Source organism: Oryctolagus cuniculus, chromosome 5, assembly GCF_051225735.1.
Source record: "Oryctolagus cuniculus isolate XC-2025 breed Fujian yellow rabbit chromosome 5, ASM5122573v1, whole genome shotgun sequence".
NCBI classification, from domain to species: Eukaryota; Metazoa; Chordata; class Mammalia; order Lagomorpha; family Leporidae; genus Oryctolagus; species Oryctolagus cuniculus.
The window spans coordinates 10,266,535-10,287,362 of record NC_142871.1 but is presented as its reverse complement, the minus strand read 5'-3'; the positions used below and the strand labels follow the sequence as shown (position 1 = coordinate 10,287,362).

General features: G+C 48.7%; 1 protein-coding gene and 1 pseudogene across 4 annotated transcripts in view; one reads left to right on the top strand and one right to left on the bottom strand.

Moving 5' to 3' along the window:
- Positions 1–2,824: 2,824 nt before the first annotated feature.
- Positions 2,825–7,161, bottom strand: LOC108177362 (heterogeneous nuclear ribonucleoprotein D-like; annotated as a pseudogene).
- Positions 6,950–20,828, top strand: part of ZDHHC14 (zDHHC palmitoyltransferase 14) — a 261,769-nt gene continuing 247,890 nt past the window's right edge. For 2 of the 4 annotated variants that reach the window (XM_070073338.2, XM_002714972.6), the window contains exon 1: positions 7,497–9,322. In XM_070073338.2, coding sequence (XP_069929439.2) covers positions 9,072–9,322 — 251 coding nt within the window. In that variant the 5' untranslated portion in view covers positions 7,497–9,071. Of the gene's footprint in view, positions 9,435–20,828 lie in introns of all 4 variants that reach the window. The other 2 variants (XM_089333593.1, XM_070073342.2) reach the window with 2 other exon arrangements.

Here is a 20,828-nt window from a genome sequence, read left to right as displayed (position 1 = left end):
TTAAATTATACTAAATTCTGAAGTAGATAAGTATGCATATTTAAATTTCCATTAAAAATAAAGCCAAGAGGTATTACTAAAAAGCCTGTAGTAGAATCAAAATGGAACATGACTTTTTTCTTTTAGTAAAATCAAAAGAATGGGGAAAAGGAGTCAAAAACAATCAAAATATCAGATCAGACCAATAGAAAACAAATAAAATGATAGGTCCAATCATATCAAAATTATATTAAGTATAAATGCACTAAACACATTCACTGAAACAGATTGTCAGACAAGATAAAAAACAAGACTTAACTACATGCTGTTTAAAAGCATTACATGATGCAAGACATCAGAGGGAATGCAAATTAAGTAACTGGAAAAAGATAAACCACACAAACTGTACACCTAAAAAAGGAAGCGGGGCTGGCTAAATTAATACCAGATAAAATAGACTTCAAGACCAGGAGTATAAACAAATTTCCACACACTTAAAAGGATTCAAATCTTAGAATGTATTCTCCTGCCATAAAATAACTATATTAGAAATCAACAACTATAGGATGTGTAGAAATTAATTCACTTCTAAATAAACTCTGAGCAAAAAAAGAAATCACAAGGAAAATTAGAAAATACTTTGAATTCTGAGAATGAAGATACTTACATTAAAATTGTGGGATACAGCTAAGCTGATCCTTAGAGAGAAATTTAGTTTGAAAAAGTTATTTTAGAAAAGAAAAAAAGTCTTAAAATCAGTCTACATTTCCACTTTAAGAATCCACAAAAAGGGGAGGTCATTTGGCCTAGGAGTAAAAATGCCTATACCCAGAGACCTCTCCCACCCCTCTACCCTGGCATTGTGGCCAGTGGGTGGGGCCACCTCCTGGAATGCCTGCATCCGGTGTGGATGCCTATTCATTTCCCGGCTGCTCCACTTCCGATCCAGCGCCCGCCCTGGGAGGGCAGCAGAGGAAGGTCCAGGAGCTTGGGCACCTGCTACCCATGTGGGAGACCCAGAAGAAGCTCCTGTCTCCTGGTTTTGGCCCAGCTCCAGTTGTTATGGTCATTTGGAGTGTGAACCAGTGGATGGAAGATCTCTTTCTCTCTCTGCCTCTCTGTCTCTCCTTCTTTCTCTGTTGACTCTGCCTTCCAAATAAATAAATCTTAAAAAAAGAAGGAAAAAAAAACAACAACCTGCACTCTATACGGGAGTGCATGGTTTTAAGACCTTTCTTCTGTTCTTGAGTCCAGCTTCCTGCTAAGGCAGACCCTGGGAGGCAGCAGGCTGATGGCCCATTACTTGAATACTTTGGTACTTGCCACCCCAGTGGAGATAGAGATAGAATTCCTGGCTCCTGACTTTGGCATTTAGGCAGCGAACCATCACATGGGAACTCTGTCCATCTGTCTTGTGGTCTCTCTGTTTCTCAAATAAAAAAAAAAAAAGAATCTGGAAAATTATGAACAAATTGAAACTAAAAGTAAATAGGTAGAAGGTATTTATGCAGACAAGAACAGATGAAAATGAAACAGAAAATAGATAATATCTTACACACAAAGTTATTTTCTGAAAAGTTAACAAAACTGATAAACCTCAAAGATATATTAAGAAAGTTGCCAACAACTGGAATAAGTGATCTTGCAGACATTAGAAGCATAGTAACAGAATATTATGAACAACTTTATGCAATGCTGTCTCCCTAAGACTGGGGACAAGGCATGGGTGCTGCCACAGATTGGCTTAAAGTGCTTGCTGTGTCCGCATCCATTTTCTAAACTGACACAGCTGTTTAAAACCCAGTCACAGGAGCTGGCGCTGTGGTGCAGTGGTTAAAGCCCCAGCCTGCGGTGCCAGCTTCTCTTCTGATCCAGCTCCCTGCTAATGCGCCTGGGAGAGTAGTAGATGGCCCAAGTCCTTGGGCCCCTGTACCCATGTGGGAGACCCTGAAGAAGCTCCTGGCTCCTGGCTTCAGATCGGCTCAGCTGTGGCGGTTGCGGACATTTGGGGAGTTAACTAGAGGATGGAAGACCTCTCTCTTTGTCTCTGTAATTCTGTCTTTCAAATAAATAAATATTTAGAAAAAAAAATCCAGTCATACCCATCCCTATCACCTTTGACCTGGTGAAAACTTCCCCAACCCATGTGGTTGGTTTTTTATATAACTTCTTGTTCCTCATCCCACTAACTCAAAACCCAACGCACCCCGTAGCTTCTAACCACTAAAAACCTAATGGTCAGAGTCACATAAACAAGTTCCCCTTTTGTTTTCTTTAAACTAGCCAACCCTCATCCCTGCAGGAAAGCCCAAGGGACGATGTCCATGGTTCTTAAGATAGATGCCTTCCTACAGGCGCTCTCTTGCTCTCTGCTCACCCACCGGTTCCCACTGGCCTCCTGCAGGCACTCCTAACTTCTCTGGGAACTGTGAATAATAAGTTTCTTGTTTAATGTTTCCTGTTAATGTTTAATGTTGGTTTAATGTTGTTTGGTTTCACTTCCTCATGTATCTTCTGTGACTGACACAAGCGAATCTAACTTTTGGCCACTTTTTTTTCTTTCTTCTTCTTTTTTAAACAATCACATAAGGAAGCATTTATTTGAGGTTTGACAAGAAATCATACAAATAAGGTTTGTGTAAACACAAGTCCATACTGAGTCATCACACAGATAGCAAAGGACAAAGTAAAAATGAAGAAAATGAATTGGTGGCTATTTACAGTTGGACATATAATCATGTTAGATCAGCAATCTTCAGAATTGTCCTGCAAGATGGCTTTCTTCAGCATCTCCTGTTTTCCCAAAAGTCTTCCTGTAGTACGCTGCTAATTGTTTCGGTGACTGTCACCCATCAAGGTGTCTTGTCCTAAGTGCTGTGTGGCCATTGTGGTCTGCATCTCTCTGTCCATACCAACAATTCTCATAGTTATACCCATTTTAATCATATCCACCATAGCCATTACAGGTTTGTTTTTTTTTTTTTTTTTTGACAGACAGAGTGGATAGTGAGAGAGAGAGAGACAGAGAGAAAGGTCTTCCTTTGCCGTTGGTTCACCCTCCAATGGCCGCCACGGCTGGTGCGCTGCAGCCGGCGCACCGTGCTGATCTGATGGCAGGAGCCAGGTACTTCTCCTGGTCTCCCATGGGGTACAGGGCCCAAGCACTTGGGCCATCCTCCACTGTCTTCCCGGGCCATAGCAGAGAGCTGGCCTGGAAGAGGGGCAACCGGGAAAGAATCCGGTGCCCCGACCGGGACTAGAACCCCGTGTGCCGGCGCCGCTAGGTGGAGGATTAGCCTATTGAGCCGCGGCGCCGGCCGCCACTACCGTTTTGATCACCACCATTGGCACTATTGTAATTTTCATATCCTTGATCATAATAGTTTTCAAACCTTGGTTCCAGTTTTGGCCCTGACCTTGGCCATGACCCCAGTACCACCTCGTCCACCAGCTGCAGCACCCCTTCCTCTTTTTTTTTTTTTTTGTTGTTGCATTGCTGCTTATACGCCTTTGATTTCACACTTCCACAAACCAACTGAATGGTATCTGCTTTCTAACAATTTCCTTACTGGCTCTTCATCTGTAGATGTGATAAAATAAGATCCTTTTATTTGTTTTTGTATCCACCAGAAGTTTGATATTCTCTTTCTTTTTTAAGATTTATTTCATTTATTTGGAAGGCAGAATTAGAGAGAGCAGGGGGAGGGGAGAGAAAGAGAGAGAAAGAGATCTTCCATCTATTGGTTCACTCCCCAAATGGTTACAACAGCTGGGGATGGGCCTGGCTGAAGCCAGGAGTCAGGAGCTTTATCCGGGTCTCCCCAGTGGGTGGCCCCAAGCTGCTTTCCCAGGTGCACCAGCAGGGAGTCGAATCAGGAGCAGAACAGCCAGGACTCAAATGGGTGCTCAAATGGGATGCTGACATTGCAGGCGGTGGCTTAACCTGTTATGCCACAATGTTGGTCCCAGAAATTCAACATTTTCAATCTCTCCAAAGGATCCAAAATATTCTTTAATTGTTTCATCAGAAGTATCTGGGTTAAATCTACCCACAAACCCCCTTTTCAGGGGGTTCTTCCCCGTTGAAAGCCATGGCACTTTTGGGGTCTATTAATCTGCCTTGCAGTTTGTGTTCTTTCAGTCCCAAACACTTATCAACACTAGCAGTATTTCTGAAAAGCACAAATCCAAATCCTCTTGATCTTCCAGCAACTGGATCTGTTTTAATTGTACAGTTCTACAACGTCTGCCAAATTGAGACAAATAGATTCGTCTTTTTTGTTAGGAACATAACCCCTATAGTCACTGGATCCACTGAGTCAGACAAGAACGGAGCCAGACCCACTGGACTCAGACACCACCTGCCTCACCTCCTGTTGCTTCCCAGCCTTACCTCTCCCACTCTCCCTGTCCCTCCCTCCACTGCAGCCAGCCAGACTTTTTTTTTTTTTTTCAATTCCAGAACTTTCCAGCCTTGGTCTCCCTTGAGGTCTTTGCACAGTTTCTATTTTTTAAATATTTATTTATTTATTTGAAAGGCAGAGTTACAGAGAGAGATCCTCCATCTACTGGCTCACTCCCAAAATGGCCCCCAAAGCCAGGGCTGGCCTGGCCAAAGCCAGGAGCCAGGAGATTATTCTGGGTCTCCCACGTGGGTGCAGGGGACCCAAGTAATTGGATCATATTCCACTGCTTTCCCAGGTGCATTAGTAGGGATGTGGATCAGAAGTGCGGCAGCCAGGGCTGGCACCAGTGCCCACATGGGATGCTGGCACTGCAGGTGATGGCTTTACTGGCTGTGCCAGAGCCCTGGCCCCTGCACAGGGTTTCTTACCCTTCAGTTCTCTGTGTAGACCTCTCTGCAAAGCTCCTTCCCTTGAGCCCTGTCTCTATCCCCTGGATCCCACGGTCCTGCTCTGTTTCCCCTTCTTGTATTCACTCTTTGAAATTGTTTTATTACTTACTCACTTATTGTTTACTGTCTGTTCCCTCTTCCTTTATCTCACCAATAAAAACTTTTATCTTGGATCATGTTATATCTCTGATGCTAAAACAGGACTTAGCACAAAGTAGGCCCCCTGCCCCAAAATAATTGTGGAGTGAGCGATGTGTACCATATCTTATAAGGTAGGTCTGCATTGACAGCTAAAATCATTGACTATCACGCCAGGTTCTAGTGAGCTTCTTTAGGTATGAGTCATCTGCCCAGGTAAATTAACTGCCATAGGCTTTAGTATGTCAACTATTAATTAATTAATTAACTAATACCTTAATGAAGATGGAGAGGAAAGAAACAAGCACTTCCTAAGAAGACAGCTATAATCATATCAGCATATCTCATTTCCTGTGGAAAATTTAGATGTAATTCTAAAATAAACAATTCATTTCTTTTATTATGGAAAATTTTAAGCATAAACATCAGTAGATGTCAAAACTAGGAATAGCATATTGGATCCTCTTGTACACTGTGTGAACAGACACTAGTGCGGCCCCTCCTCCTAGTGTTTGCTCACACTCTAGGGTAATTCTGTCCCCCCGAGCGCATGTGAAGCCCGGACCTTGCTTTCTGACCAACAGAAGGTGCACATCAGATGTCACCCCTGTGGCTGCGCTACACGAGATTCTGCGTTGCTAGCAGACTCACTCTGCGGATGCTCTTGCTTGCTTGATGAAAGCGGTGGCCATGTGGGGCAGCCCACTGGACAGTGAGCTTCGGCTGAACTTTAGGACCCGCAGGTGCACTCTTTGAGCAGAAGAGAGTTTTCAGTTGACACCAGCGGGGTCCTCAGTCCCACAGCTACAAGTAAAGAAATACTGCCAGTGATCCGAGTGGGCGTGGAAGCTAACTGTTCTCTAGTTGATAAGAACACAGCCCAGACAACAACTTGATGGCATGTGTGAGACCCTAAGCAGAGGACTCAATGTGCCTGGACACCTGACCCACAGAAACCATGAAATGCACCTGTGTTTTTTTTTGATTTAACAGGTAGAGTCATAGATAGTGAGGGAGAGAGACAGAGAGAAAGGTCTTCCTTCAGTTGGTTCACCCCCTGAAATGGCCGTCACGGCTGGCGCGCTACACCAATCCCAAGCCAGGAGCCAGGCACTTCCTCCTGGTCTCTCATGCGGGTGCAGGGGCCCAAGCACTTGGGCCATCCTCCACTGCACTCCCGGGCCACAGCAGAGAGCTGGACTGTAAAGGAACAGCCAGGACTAGAACCCAGCGCCCAACATTTGTGTTGTTTTAAAGCCACTGAGCTTGTGATAATTTGCAGCAACACATATCTAAATACCTAACTCCAACAATTTTCATCCGTTTCCAGCATTGTTTCATCGACACCCCCGCCATGTGTTTGGGGGTGTACATGGGCTGCAGTACTTTAAAGCACGTTCCAGGTTTCATATCATTTCACTTGCAAATGCTTCAGTATGTGTCTTTGACAGATAAGGACTTTTCAGAAGCCTAAAGATGCTCTAAAGATGTGGTCTTATTTGAGTGGCAGACACATACAGATATGGGGGAGGGAGAGTGGAAGCGAGAGAGAGAGAGAGAGAGAGAGAGAGAGAGAGAGAACCGGCGTCCTCATTTGCTGGTTCACTCCCCAAATGTTTGCAATGGTTGGGGCTGGGCCAAGCTAAAGCAGGGACCCCAGAACTCCATTCAGGTCTCCCAGTGGCAGGGACCCAACATCACCTGCTGCCTCCCAAGGTGCACAATGGCAGGAGTTGGAATTGGAGCTGAGCTGGTAAACCCAGGCATTCCAACATGAGAAGAGCATTGTCACCAGCAGCAAACACCCCCCAAAGCCTTTCTAAAGCCATGGAGTCAGGGTACCTTTTATAGTAACTGGAGACCCAGGGAAAAGCTGCTTTCAAGAAACTGTACAAATACATCCTGTTGAGCCCATCAGCGATAGGACAGGAACCGATGAGAGTTTTCACTTGGGCCTGCCAGGTTTATTTATTTATTTATTTTTGCAAGTTGGTTTTTAAAAATAGTACAGCCACCAAGAACATAATTGTCCTTGTAAACTGCTTGCCTATCATATAATATCTAAAATAATTCAAATCCAATTCTGATCATGCATTAAAGGCCCTATCCATTCCTTAAAGACTTTACCTGCTCTCGAATGGGCCCTCATCAATTCCGTTTACTCACACCTCCTTATAACTCCACGCCATCCTCTAATTGCCATTCCCACCCGCTTTTCCTTGCGCGGGAAGCGCTTCCAACTGGCCCCATTTCTTCCCTCTCGGATGAGCCAATGCGTCTCCCCTGGACCCTGCTCTTGAGACTCTAGGAGACCTGCCAGGGCTCTGGGACCAGGGCCACCCTGACCACTCAGGGGCTTCGTGATGTTGGGAACACGCACAGGTGCAGCGCGCCACGTGCCTAGCCTGGAGGAGGCGCCACCGGGCCCGTTGTTGGGGCCCCCTACCAACCACCGAGCCCCAGAACGCCCAGCACCGCGCCTCGCCCGCCCTCGTCGCGGGGCATGCAGGGACTTGTAGTTTTCTTGGTCCCCAAGTCGCGTTTTTTCTCGGAGCCGGACCGCGGAAGGGAACTACACATCCCAGTGGGCCGTGCAAGGAAAGTAAGGCTCGGAAAACCGAGCGTCGCCACCTAGCTGCCTTCACTTACCGCGGCCCGATCGCCGCTCGCGCCCACCCAGAGAGTGCTCGGACCCCGCGAGCGGCGCGGTGGCTCGCCAGGCTGGGGACCGGCCAGGGCCGGAGGGGGCTCGGGCGCAGTGAGAAACAAAAGGCACGACTGTGAGCGCCTCCGGGGAGAGGCGCAGCGCCCCAGACACGCTGGCCGCCGAGGGGCTCGCTCTCGGGGCTGGGGGGGAGAGGCCGCCCCGCTCTGCCCTTCCCTCTCTACGGCAACCCGGCCCGCCCCTTCCCCATTCCCGGGCAGCAGTAGGATCGCCAGCGCCCGGGTGGGGAGGGTCACCAATCGCGCGTGGGGTCCCCGCGGGTCGCAAGAATAGGTTTGCGAGCGGCCCTGCGAATGTCCGCGTCCCGAGGCCGGCCATACAGCCTCGGGGGGCGGCCGACCCCCAGGCTCACCCGGGCGATGCCACCGGCAGCCCGGGCGCCTTCCTCGCGGCCACGCCGGGCCGGAAGCCGAGGGCGCCCGCCCGCAGAGGGCCGGTGCCCGGGCTCGGCGGCCGGGAGGAGGAGCAGAAGGAGGAGTCCGGCTGCGAGGCGCGGGCGCCGCCGCCCACCCGGCCCTGAGGAGGCGGACCCGCTCGGAGCGCCGCGCGCGCGCCGGGCTCAGCCTCGCAAACAAGTGTCTGTGGCCGTGTCCCCGCGGCCCTGGTCGCGCCGCCGGCTGCTCCGGGCAGGCACGCGAGGGGCCCCCGCCGCCCTCCGCCCAGGCGTCGGCAGCCCCGCGCAGGGGCCGCGGAGCCGCTCGGGCGCCCGGCGCGCCGACGCGGGGTCGCGGCGCGAGCAGCAGCGCCCGTGTTCCAGCCGAGCCGCTCCTGACAGAATAACGTGCGTGGCTGTCCCCACCCCTGGGAGGGGTCGCCGGTGCCGCGAGCTGCCGCCCAGTTCCCAGCGCGCTCTCCCGGGAAGATCCGCCGCCGGAGGAAGGCGCAGAGCCCACCTGGCCGAGGCGCTCCAGTGGCGCCCGGGGAAGCCGCCGCCGCCGCCGCGTGTCCCCTCGAGGCTGGGCGCTCGGGGCTCGGCCGGCCGGAGCCGACGCGCGGCCGCGGGCCCGGGGCCGAGCGGGTGGCCGCGCGAGGGGGCGGGCGCGCGGCGCCCCGGGGGCTGGCCGGGCGGCCCCCCGAGCTCCGCGTGGCCGCGGCGGCCCGGGACGCGGGCTGGACGCGACGGAGGAGCGCTGCCGTGGGCTGCGGGCGGACACCGTCCCTGTCGGAAGGGGCCTCTGCTATGCCCGTGGGGCTCCCCGGCGGGCTCGCCTGGGCGTCCTCGGCCGAGCGCTCGCCGAGCCGGCAGCCGCTGTAGCGGGCGCGGCGCCGCGGCTCGGGGGGCGGCCCGGGGGCCGGCGGCGGCCGTGGCGCGGCGGGGCCCGCGCGGCCGGGGGGCTGCTGGGGGCGTGCGCCCCCCGCCGGCTGCCCTGGTGGATGCCTCCCGGCGGCGGCGGCGGCGGGCCCATGAAAGACTGCGAGTACAGCCAGATCAGCACGCACAGCTCCTCGCCCATGGAGTCGCCGCACAAGAAGAAGAGGACCGCGGCCCGGAGGAAATGGGAGGTGTTCCCGGGCAGGAACAAGTTCTTCTGCAACGGCCGGATCATGATGGCCCGGCAGACGGGCGTCTTCTACCTGACGCTCGTGCTCATCCTGGTCACCAGCGGACTCTTCTTCGCCTTCGAGTAAGTGGCGGCCACGGCCCCTCCTCCGGCCACTTCGGTTTTCTAGAAGCCTTGCCCGCCTCCCGTATATTGTTATATAATGCCAGCCGGCTCGCTCTCTCCTTCCTCTCAGGTCTGTTGCTTTTCCAGTCCCGAGGTGGGGACCCTGGGGGAGGCGTGCCCGGCCCTGCTGCTCCCCGGCCTGGGTGGGTCCAAGCAGGTGGGGCGCGCTCTCGGCCGAGTTTGGGGAAAGCTGCAGACCAGCCCAGGTGTAGCCTTTCGTGGGAAGTGGGGGTGGCGTGGATATCTAAGCGAGGAATAAATAGTTGACTTTTTTTTTTGGTTAACAAGATGTAGGGCATCTTGTTCAGCTCGGTGGGCTAAATTCGCTGTGTAACTTCGCTGAATGATGAAGAATCTTGGCTATTTTAGGCTAAAAAAAAGTGTGGGCCACTGCGTGTGTTCCGCGTGGGATAATTTCATTTTTCATTCTCCTTGCATGCGTTCACTCTTGATGAGCAATTTCTGATTTGCCATGAGGTTTCTAAACTCTACCTTTAGAAAAGTTTCAATTAAAAAAAAAAAGGTTCAAAACAGTTAAGGAACAGGTGAAAGGCGAGGTTTGGCCCTGGTACAGTGTGACACTGCTGGCGACTTTGAGTCCAGACCCCATGCTTCTGCACCTCAGGGATTTCATCTGGAAAACAGTACATGGGAGTCTGTGCCACGGCAGGAAGAGCTCGTGGGCCAACAGCGGCTCTCCCGCTGCCCACGGGGAAAGGCCTGGCTGTTAAGTCATGAGGTCAAGTGGTTTAGCCGCTTTCCACGCCGACGCCAATTGCTGCTGATCAGTCCTGCCTCTGGAATTCCCAGCATCCTGCGATCATTGGAAGTCCTAGTTAGACTTGCACAAAGGGGTGTGTGTGTAGGGCATTCTCTGAACTTCCATATGCCATGTTAAGAGGCACCGTACACCTGCTCTGTCCACGTCTCTTTAGGGTTCTTTAAGACCTTCCGTGTTATTTACTGTGGCCACCAGTGAAGTGCTGGTAGGCTCTGGAGCTGTGCTCTTGGAAATGTGTCTCATTCGCAAATGCACGGTCTCTTGACAATGTAATACTTCTGCAGGGAGACAGGAGGTGTCTGGGCGCTGTGGGATGGACGGGTTAAAATGGGGAGGGGGAGGGAGTTCCTGCGCACCCTCCCTTCTCACTCCATCGCCTGGCCCCCATTTCTGACTGTGTGGATTTTTCAGGTGTCCCCTAGAAGTGTCCCTCTTGTGCATGTTTGAGGCTGGTTGGGGGTTCTGTTGGGGAACCTGTGGCAGGCAAGGCCCAGAGTGGTGAGGGTGGATGCTGTGTTTCCCACTGTAGGTCCTGGGCCAGAGCCAGCTTCCTTCCCTATGGGCCCTGGGGGGCTGGAGGAAGGGGCAGAGGTTTGCCTAAGTCTGCGTCCTACCGGTGCTGGGATGATGCTGCCCTTTGGGTGAGCAGGAAAGCTGTCTCTGATGGCAGCTTTAGTATAGGGGGCCCTCCTATTGGAGGGCATTCGCTGTGTACCCAGCGGTGAGAAAGTTTTGAGCGGATCCATGTGGGCAGTTTTGTTCCTGTTAGCGATTTTGAGAGTGGAGAGAAGTGGTTGATTATGTGATAGTGCTGCAGAGCGCCAGCCACAAGTGTGTTCACGCGGGATGGGGCTCTCTCATGTGCTATATATACCCAGACCCCACTGTGTGGTTAGGGGCCTCGCCCGCCTCCCGTTACTCAAGCTCTCTAGTTTCCTTTGTTCAAACGTAGCTGCAAACCCAACCATCATAAATCCATTTCCGTTTCTTGATGTCTCCGTGTGTGTTCTCCCCAGTTCCCCGAAGTCCTCACTAGCAGGTTATTGAGCGTCGTTTTCTGCGTCAGAGTTAACTGCCGACTGCAGGAGTAAGCATGCGCTTTGGGATTTTATTAGCTGTTTGCAGTGTCATTTTTACATCAGCTCTGTGGGAGTGTGTGTATGTGTTGGCGGGGTGGTCTCCGTGGGTCTTGCTTCACCCGGACAATTTGAAATTTCAAGAAAATAGGAGGCTCACCCTAGCGAGATGCCACAGATGAGAGAAATCATGGGGCTGTTCGAACTGTCGAATATTAAGATTTGGCCGAGAATACTTGTCACTGAGCTTTTAAGTTCCTTATTCATTGCTAATGACAGAGTGAAATTAAATGTAACTTTGACCAAATTAATTTGCTGGAGACTAAAAGAACCAATTAGCCACACACATAGGGAATGCAATACTGTATGAGCAGGCTACTCACTAAGCGAAATCCAGGAAACCGCCAGTATTGTCTGCTCCCTGCCTTTCTTCTGACCGTCCTTTCGTTATTTATTGAGCACATACTGTGTGGTTCCCTGGTTTGTTTAATTTTGTGTCTAGATAGGTTTTAATGTTGATAGGACTCATCATCAAATATTAGAATCTGTGTTTGCCCAGTTACACAGACACAAAAAAGCAATGTGAAAGGAAAAACACGTTAAGTTCCAAATTTAGTTTCAGACCTCTTTATCTATGACTCTTCTTTTCTTTCTTTCTTTTCTTTTTAACATTGATTGGTAACTCTGCCTTTCAAATAAATCAGAGAGAGAGCGAGAGCGAGAGAGAGAGCGAGCTTGACAAGGAGAGAACTTCCATCTGCTGGTTCACTCTCCAAGTGACCACAACAGCCAGAGCTCCCAGTGACCACAACAGCCAGGGCTCCCAGTGACCACAGCAGCCAGGGCTCCCAGTGACCACAGCAGCCAGGGCTAAAGCCAGGAGCCAGGAACTCCAGTTAGATCTCCCACATGGGTGGCAGGGGCCCAAGCACTTGGGCTGTCTTCTGCTCATTTCCAAGGAGCATTTGCTGAGAGCTGGATGGGAAGCAGAACAAGCGGGACTTGAACCAGCACTCCTGTGGGCTGCTGCAGTCACGGGTGGCGGCCTACCCCACTGCACCACAATGCCGGCCTGTCTATACCTCTTCCCTCCTCTGCTCTGCTCTGCTCTCCTCTTCCTTTCAAGATTTATTTATTTGTTTGAAAGTCAGAGGTGGAGAGAGAGAGATCTTTCGGTTTACTGCCCAGATGGCTGCAACAGCCAGGCCTGGGCCAGTATGAAGCTAGGAGTATCTTCCAGATCTCCCACGTGGCTAGCAGGGGCCCAAGCATCTTCCACTGCTTTCCCCAGGTCATTAGGAGGGAGCTGGATCAGAAGTGATGCAGCTAGGATGCAAACAGCTGCCCATGTGGGATGCCGACATTGCAGGTGGCGGCTCCCCCCGCTACGTCACACCACCAGCCTCTCTAGTCCTCTTTGTAACCCCACCTCTTACTCCCGACCTTGAACAGATGGACAAGTACATTTGCCCAAGAAAAATGAAATTGTTGGACTTCAGCAACAAGTGCTGCTATTGTCTTCAACCTCTAGAGAAAAGCAGGGTAGAAATGATTATTCCCGTGTTGATGACATGACAGGGTCCTGGAGAAGTGTCGTGATCCCTAAAACCAGGGCGTAGTTAGCCGGCAGCTTCTGATAGCCTGTGCTCCTTCTGCCACATTGTGCTGCTCCCTCCAAGGATACAGCACTGGGTAAAGGCGTGGATTTTGGAGGGACAGACTCTACAATTCTTACAGCATTGTGACCCTGGACAAATGGTTTGTCCTTTTAAGCTTGTTTCCCGATCTGTCAAATGGGACTAATAACATATACCTTTAGGTGCTGTGCAGACCACATGGAAACAGTGTACCTAGTACGATGCCTGGCACCTGGCAGATGCTCCGTAAGAGGTACACGTTGTGAGAGGACACCTCAGAAGGGGACTTGGTCGCTGTTGCTGAGTTCATTTAAAGAAGAGAGAATGTCGGTTCCTCCGCAAGGTGGCTGATCGCTTACGAGAGTTGAACAAATGTTGAACTGTGCCGTCGGCTGCTGAAATAGAGGCCTTCAGATGGGTCTCGGGAGCTGCGTGGAGTGTGGCTCAGCCCTCCCGCCTGCAGAGCGGGAGGCCTGCGGGGACGTCTGGGCGGCTGCCCCTGTCCAGGCCCTGGATTGCATCCCCAGTTTTGGAGCCACCACCCCAGCACCGTGAAGACAGAAGAGGAAGCTACTGGAAGCAGCCAGGCCGGGAGGGGCTGCTTACCCTGGCAGCTTTCATTCTCTGAGGGAGCCCTGATGGGAAGCCACAGCACTTCCCAGCTGGTGTAGGAGGGGAGGGAGGAAAGCGGTGGCAGTACTATCCAGACATCTCCCACTCCTCGTAGAGGTTCAGAGATGTTCCTCGTAGATGTCTCACCAAAGACCGCACAGCGCCGTCCCTGGAAGGGCTGTTTGGAAAGATGAGTGAATGCTCGCTCTTAGTCTCTCCCTGACAAGCACGCATGGATGGCCGTCTTTTCTTTAGAGTTGAAATTTTGAACGTGGCAGGTGTTTGGATCTGAAGTATTGAAGTTCCCTGGTGTCTTCTCACTCACAGGAGCACAGAGGAGATGAACCGGGAGCCAGGTGAGGTTCCTGCTTTCAGGAGCAGCGTGTGAGGTCGGGGAGGGAGCTGCGTTGCACCTGCTTCTCAGGTGTCACCTCACGCAGCTTGGAGATGTCCCTGGGATTCGAACACTGGACGGGGTGGCAGCGTTCCCAAATGTGTCACCACCGAAAGTCCACTGATGTTCTAAAAGAGCCATGTGCTCTTCTTTCTTTCCTTTCTTCCCTCTTGTCCTCCCTGCCCTTCTTCCTCCTCTTCCTCATCATGATCGTCATTTGGCTAAGGTGCCTCTGAAACAAATGATGCCTAACTGGGAGGCAGTGGAACTGGGGTCCTGTTTGACGCGGAATCTGGGGCTGTCCCCTTGTAGATCAAAGTGCCGTGACTGATGATAATGTCAAAGACAGGATAATGAGTATTGTTCAGTAGAAGGTGCTGCACTTACGTAAGAGCCCCACCTTTTCTCAGCCCTGCCTCGCAGAGATATGCCCAGTTCTCCACCGTCCCAGACTGCGTCTACCAAGTGTTCAGTCTTTGGCCGAATGCTGGCCTCGTCGTCAGCCGACACCATGGGGTTGACACAACATGGTAGATGCCTGTCAGGACCCTCCCTCTTCACGTGGTAGGTGGAGTCAAGGTTCCACAAGAATTTTAGGTGACTTCACAACCCTCACTACTGACCCCTTGACATGAAGTCATTCACTGGTGTCCATGATCAACATATTTAAGTTCCACGCAGGTGAGGATTCTGTTTAGTCCGCCCTTGTTTCCCCCGTACTTGGAATCGCACCTGGCACACAGGAAGCTCTCAGTGAATACGGTGTTTAATGAGTAGTGGTCATGCTGAAATGCTTTGGAAAGGAATGCCCTGTGCTACAGTTTGGCGCTTTGTACAGTTGTGTACCTTAAGAAAATTTACAATTAATGTCTCTTAGAACACATTTGCCTCAGAAACCTTGATTATTTGATATATAATTGTTCTGAATGCAAAATCAAGTGTCATCCATTTTTCAAATGTGTTATTTAAACATGAGAAAGATTCTTCTTAGTCAGAAAGCTTGTGATGGGCCGGGATGTTCTCTTGGCTGCCTGGATGTCTTTCTAGTATTCCTTCACTGGGAGCTAAATGCTTTAAGCATGGGAAAGCCCTCTGTTACCTAAGCACCACCAGCACCTCGAGTGCTTTCTCATTTTATGGTTCCTTGACTTTGACCACTTGCATTTATCTAATACATCTCGTAAGGAATCTATTGACTCATGTTCTCTCTCGGCTACTGGGAAGTGATATGGATTGTGCAGGAAGGACTCCTGTAGTTTCTATACTTGGATAGTGGTGGTTAATTATTTAAGGGCCAGATCTGCATATCCTGACGATTTTTTTCTTTTTGCAGACAGTGTTGCACATAATTTATTCATGGCAAAGTTATTATGTCTTAGCAAGAGAATTTACATTAAAGCTTTCAAGGAAGTGCGTTCATTCTTTTGTAGGTGTGGTGGTTAGGAAAGCCGAGACAGCAGCAAGTGGAGTCTTGTGGTCACTTATATCCAGGAATTTGGGTTTAATCAAATGTCAGTTGGTAAAAGTTGGGGACCATCTAATGTTTTCACTTCGTGCTTCACTAAATACGAGCTTGGTCTCAGTTCACATTTATTTTCATTAACTGGATGATCTTGTATCTATTCCATTTCCTTCTCTAAATGTGTGATATGAGAGTCTCACAAAAGAATATATGAACACATGCACACGTTTTGAAATAAAATGGAACCCAGAGCGTCCAGGAAGCTGCCCCCAGCCCGAACGCTGGCTCAGGAGTCTGCTCCCTGAGGGCATCACCATGGAGCTTGCCCGCCGGCTCTTCTCAGGGGTTTTGAGTGCAGGCAATCCCAAATGGTAGGCTGTTGGGTTTATTTTTCTTTAGAAATATGGCACCATGCCATATAGTTTTTTAAAAAATGATAACACTGATGTCATATGAATTTAACACCAGCACCTCACAAGGTGTTCATGAATGTGTTTCATTCTGCAGATGGCATCACTGTTTATTTTGAAATGATTTCTTTTTTAAAAAAAATGTTTTACTAATATGAGAAGCAGAGAGGCAGAGAAAGAGAGAACTCGTCTATCTACTGGGTCACTCCGTGAATGCCTGCCACTGCCGAGGCTGGGCCAAGCTGAAGCTGGGAGCCAGGAACTCTCTCCAGGTCTCCTGTGTGAGTAGCAGGGACCCAACTTCATGGGTCCTTACCTGCTGCCTCTTAGGGCCTGTGTTAGCTGGAAGCTGGAATTTTGGAAGCAGAGCTGGGACTTGAACCCAGGCACTCTGTTACGGGCATTCCAACTGGTATCTTAACCACTAGGCCAAACACTGACATCTTGAAATGATTTTAAGCTTCCAAAGGAATTGCAGGAATAATTAAAAGAATTTTTATACTCTGTAGACAGGTTCTGCACTTGCTAACATATTTTCACTGTTAGTGCTCTCATTTCCCTCAATTTGCTGCCACCACCCCCGCCCCCCGCCCCGACCACTGGAGGATAAGTTGCAGACATTATGTCCTTTACATCTAAATACTTCAGCGTGTAATTCTTAAGAAAAAGGATAAACACACTAATTGTACCAATTTCAGGAAGCTAAACAAATATTCAAATTTTGCCTTTGTTCCAATATTTTTGGGTTTAAGTTTATCATCTTAGTTTTTTATTTGTCTGATAAGTATTTTGTTTCTCTTTTTCCCCATCTGTTTTCTTTCACATAAATTACATATTTTAAATGTTCCATTTTAGCTTCTTTAAAAAAGTTGTAGGCTATATTTCTTTGTGCTATTTTTAATAATTGCTTAAGAGATCACGATATTCATCTTCAACCTATTATAGCCTGCCTCCAAATAATTGTATTGTGCTTAACAAATGAGGAAAGAAACTTAAGCCACTATAATTCCGCATACTCTTCCCACCCTTTGTTTTCTTATTATCAAATATCTTATAACTATGCATGCTATAAACCCACTAATGTTATTATTTATAAACAGTCAGTAGTATTTGAAAGAAAGATAAATATATAGAAATACAGATACTCTAAAACCAAACATATGCACATATAAAATACAAGCTATATAAGTGTATATATATATATATATGTGCATGTATGTGTCAGATACAAATAATTTAAAATAGACTTTTTAGTTCATCCTCACATATTTACTCTTTCTAATGTTCTTTATTTTGTCCATCTGTATAATTTCCCTTTTAGCATTTTTCTTTTTAATTTGAAAGAGAGAGAGATAGTCCATCTTCTGGTTCACTCCCCAAGTGCCCGTGCCAGGACCGTCCTGTCTCTCATGTATATGGCAGGGACCCACTCACATGAACCATTGTCTTCTGCATGCAAGGGTGTGCATTAGCAGGAAGCTGGATCGGAAGTGGAGGTGGCACTGGAACCCAGGCACGCTGATACGGAATGTGGGCATCCCAAGCAGTGGTGACCTGGACCACAACGTCTGCCCCCACTTTCAGCATTTCTTATCTGCAAATCTGCTGACAACAAATTCTCATTGTTTTTACTTTTTCTGAAAACATATGTTTTGCCTTTATTTTTGAAGAATATTTTTCTGGACCTTTGACACTGATGACCCATTGTCTTCTGGCCTCTGTTGTTTCTGATGAGCAGTTAGAGCTTTTTTTTTTTTTTTTTTTTTTTTTTTGTAATGTTATTTGTGATGTTTTTACAGCTGATTTTCTCTGCATCTTTTGTTTTCGGCAGTTGAAGTATGATCTGACTACATGTGATTTTTCTCTGTATTTGTGCTTGTGATTGGCTGAGATTCTTGGATCTGTGGACTGATATCCACCACCAGCTCTGAAAAATTTTCTTCCAATATTTCTTCAAATATTTCTTTGATCTGTTTTTTCCTTTCCTGGAACTCCAATTACTTGTATCGGATACCATTTTATATAGTTTCAAATATCTTAGATATTTATTCTTTTTTCTACTCTTTTTTTTCATTTATTTTTCAGTTTGAATAATTTCTATTAGTTTGTGTCTAACTTTATTCATCTATGTTAAGCCATTTTTGATATTTTGTTCTCTATTTTGAGCATTTCTGCATGTTTTAAATAGTTTTTGGTGGTCTCCATTCTTCTGAAATTCTCCATCTCTTCATGTCTGTATTTTCTGCTAGATCATTTAACATTTTTTGATATTTATTTTATTTTTAATTTTTTAAAAACAATTGGCAGCTTCTCATTGAGACCACTGAGGAAACAGTCCTTTTTTCTTATTAAAAAGATTTATTTTATTAATTTGGAAAATAGAGACAAAGAGGTCCTCCATCTGCTGGTTCACTCCCCAGATGGACACAACGGCCAGGGCTGGGCCAGGCCAAAGCCAGGAGCTTCCCCCTGGTCTCCCACATGGGAGCAGGGACTTAAGCACTTGGGCCATCCTCCACTGCCTTCCCAGGCACACTAGCAGAGAGCTTGATTGGAAGTGGAGCAGCCAGGACTCTAACTGGTACCCATAAGGGATGCCATTGCCACAAATGGCGGCTAACCTGCTGCGCCACAGTTCTGGCCCCATTTTGTAGTTGTTTTAAATCCCGCTCAATGCCTAACAATTCCAACATCTGTCATCTCTAAATCTCCTTTTTGCCATTGCTTCTCTGTTATGGGGTATATCTTCTTCCTCCTTCCCATGCCTTGTAATTTTTGACTGTATGTCAGACATTGTATGTAAGAGAATCTTGGTGGCTATATTGAGTTAAATTCTTCTTTTCCAGCCACTAGCATGTGGGCTGAGTCAATCTAATTTGTAATTGAAATGAACGTAGGCTTTGGAGATGTTTTAGTTAGATTCCTGATTCATTTCATCACTGGCTTAAGATAATTTAAGGGCAAACTTAGGACTTTTTCTAATTTGAGTCTTGGGAAAACTCTGAGGATTTTTAAAATTTTTTTTAAGTTTTTTTTTTAATTTTATAATTTATTTAAGAGGTGAAGTTACAGACAGTGAGAGGGAGAGACAGAGAGAAAGATCTTCCACCCGCTTGTGCACTCTACAAATAGCTGCTATGGCTGGAGCTTGGCTGATCCAAAGCCAGGAGCCAGGAGCTTCTTCCAGGTCTCCCTTGCAGGTGTAGGGGCCCAAGCACTTGGGCCATCTTCCACTGCCTCTCCCAGGCCATAGCAGAGAACTGGATGGGAAGAGGAGCAGCCGGGACTAGAACTGGCGTGAATATGGGATTCTGGTGCCGCAGGCTACTGCGCCATAGTGCCAGCCCCTCTTTTTGCTGTTACAGCCCAACACCAACTTCCTGAACTGTGCAAGAGTTCTCTCTGGTTTTCAGCCTACCTGCCAGCTTTTTGGGTCACTGAGAAGTTGCCTTTGGTTTTGGTCATGCCGTAGCTCTCTGTCACCCAGGACGTCTCCTCTGCCCTGCTGCCGCGTTCCGGTGTTTGGAGGCTACTGCCGTGGCGTGGGTGAGGGCCTGGAATGCCTCCCTTATTTTCTTGGATGTGCGCTACGGGCAGCTCCCATGGACCTCTCAGCTCTCCTGCCTCGCACTCAGTCTTTGGTGTCCTCTTTGTGCACCTGGTGAACTTCAGTGGGGAGCAGATGGCCGGAGGTACAGATTTAACTCTGGCTGACGCCCCGTAGCATCCTAACGCACATGGCGTCAGTGTGGCCATTGATGTTGGTAAGAAGCTGCGCGCGTTTCTCCTCGCTGCTGTCCGTGTGGATTCCTGCTCCTCCTGCTGCTTTGCTAGGGGTGGGAGCAGCTGTTGGCCTCCCTTTCTCCTGGGAAGAGCGTGACACGTGTAGGCTTCTTTCATTCTCAGCTCCCTGACAGATTTTGAAAACTGTGCTTTTGTAGTTAATCCGGCGTGTTCTCATTGTCAGAGTGGGAGTGATTGCTCTCACAACTTTCGTTGCCTTGTGGTTTTCTTTAGCTGAATATTGTGTTCCTCAGACTCATGTGTGTTTTTGCATATTTATCCACTTATTTTTACTGCTGTGATACTTGATTTGTGTAAATATGCTCCATTTATTCCTCACGTGCTTTTCAATCTTTGACTCCTTACTGAGTCACAGACTTGGGTGTCGCTTTACAGGGTGGAATATTTGACAGCCACTCACAGGTTTTGATCTTCTGAAGTGTTCTCTGGCAGTGATGCGACATCCAGACCCTAATGCTTAGGCCTGGAGAGATTAGCGTGGGATGCAGTGGCTTTTATGTGATGATGAAATGTTTATGGAAACAATAAAGCCTAATCATCAACTGAGTATTGAAGCTATATACCAATCAGAGCGAGGTTTATAGAAATATCTCTATGAAGAATGAGGTTTTATATCGCAGATCTTCCTCTGTTACTTTAATTTGATGGCAGTTATTACAAAGAAAAAAGGCGAAGCCAAGCTTTCCATTTTCCCTCACGTGGAATGGTTTGGGTTTTGAAGCTCTTCTCTGACCTCGCGCTTAACTCACCGACAGCCCCTCTTGTGGCTAGGTCTTCTCTTGGCTGTAGGGGAAGCCTGGTGGAAGGGGCAGAACCAGCCTGGCCAGAGCTCCACAGACTCACCTGTCTCTGCCACTCCGCCTGTGTGTGTCTCTTGCCCCCAGTGCCATGCCTCCCAGCTGCCTAGATTGTATCGTCCGTTCTCGAGGCCTGTCTCCACTCGACTGTGTCTCATATGGTCCATCATCGAGGCCTGTCTCCCCTCGACTGTATTTCGTTTGGTCTATCATCGAGGGCTGTCTCCCTTTGACTGTGTCTCGTATGGTCCATCATTGGGGCCTGTCTCCCCTCGACTGTGTCTTGTATGGTCCATCATCGAGGGCTGTCTCCCCTCAACTGTGTCTCGTATGGTCCATCATTGAGGGCTGTCTCTCCTCGACTGTGTCTCGTATGGTTCATCGTCGAGGCCTGTCTCCCCTCGACTGTGTCTCGTATGGTCCATCATCGATGGCTGTCTCCCCTCGACTGTATGTCATATGGTCCATCATTGAGGCCTGTCTCCCCTCGA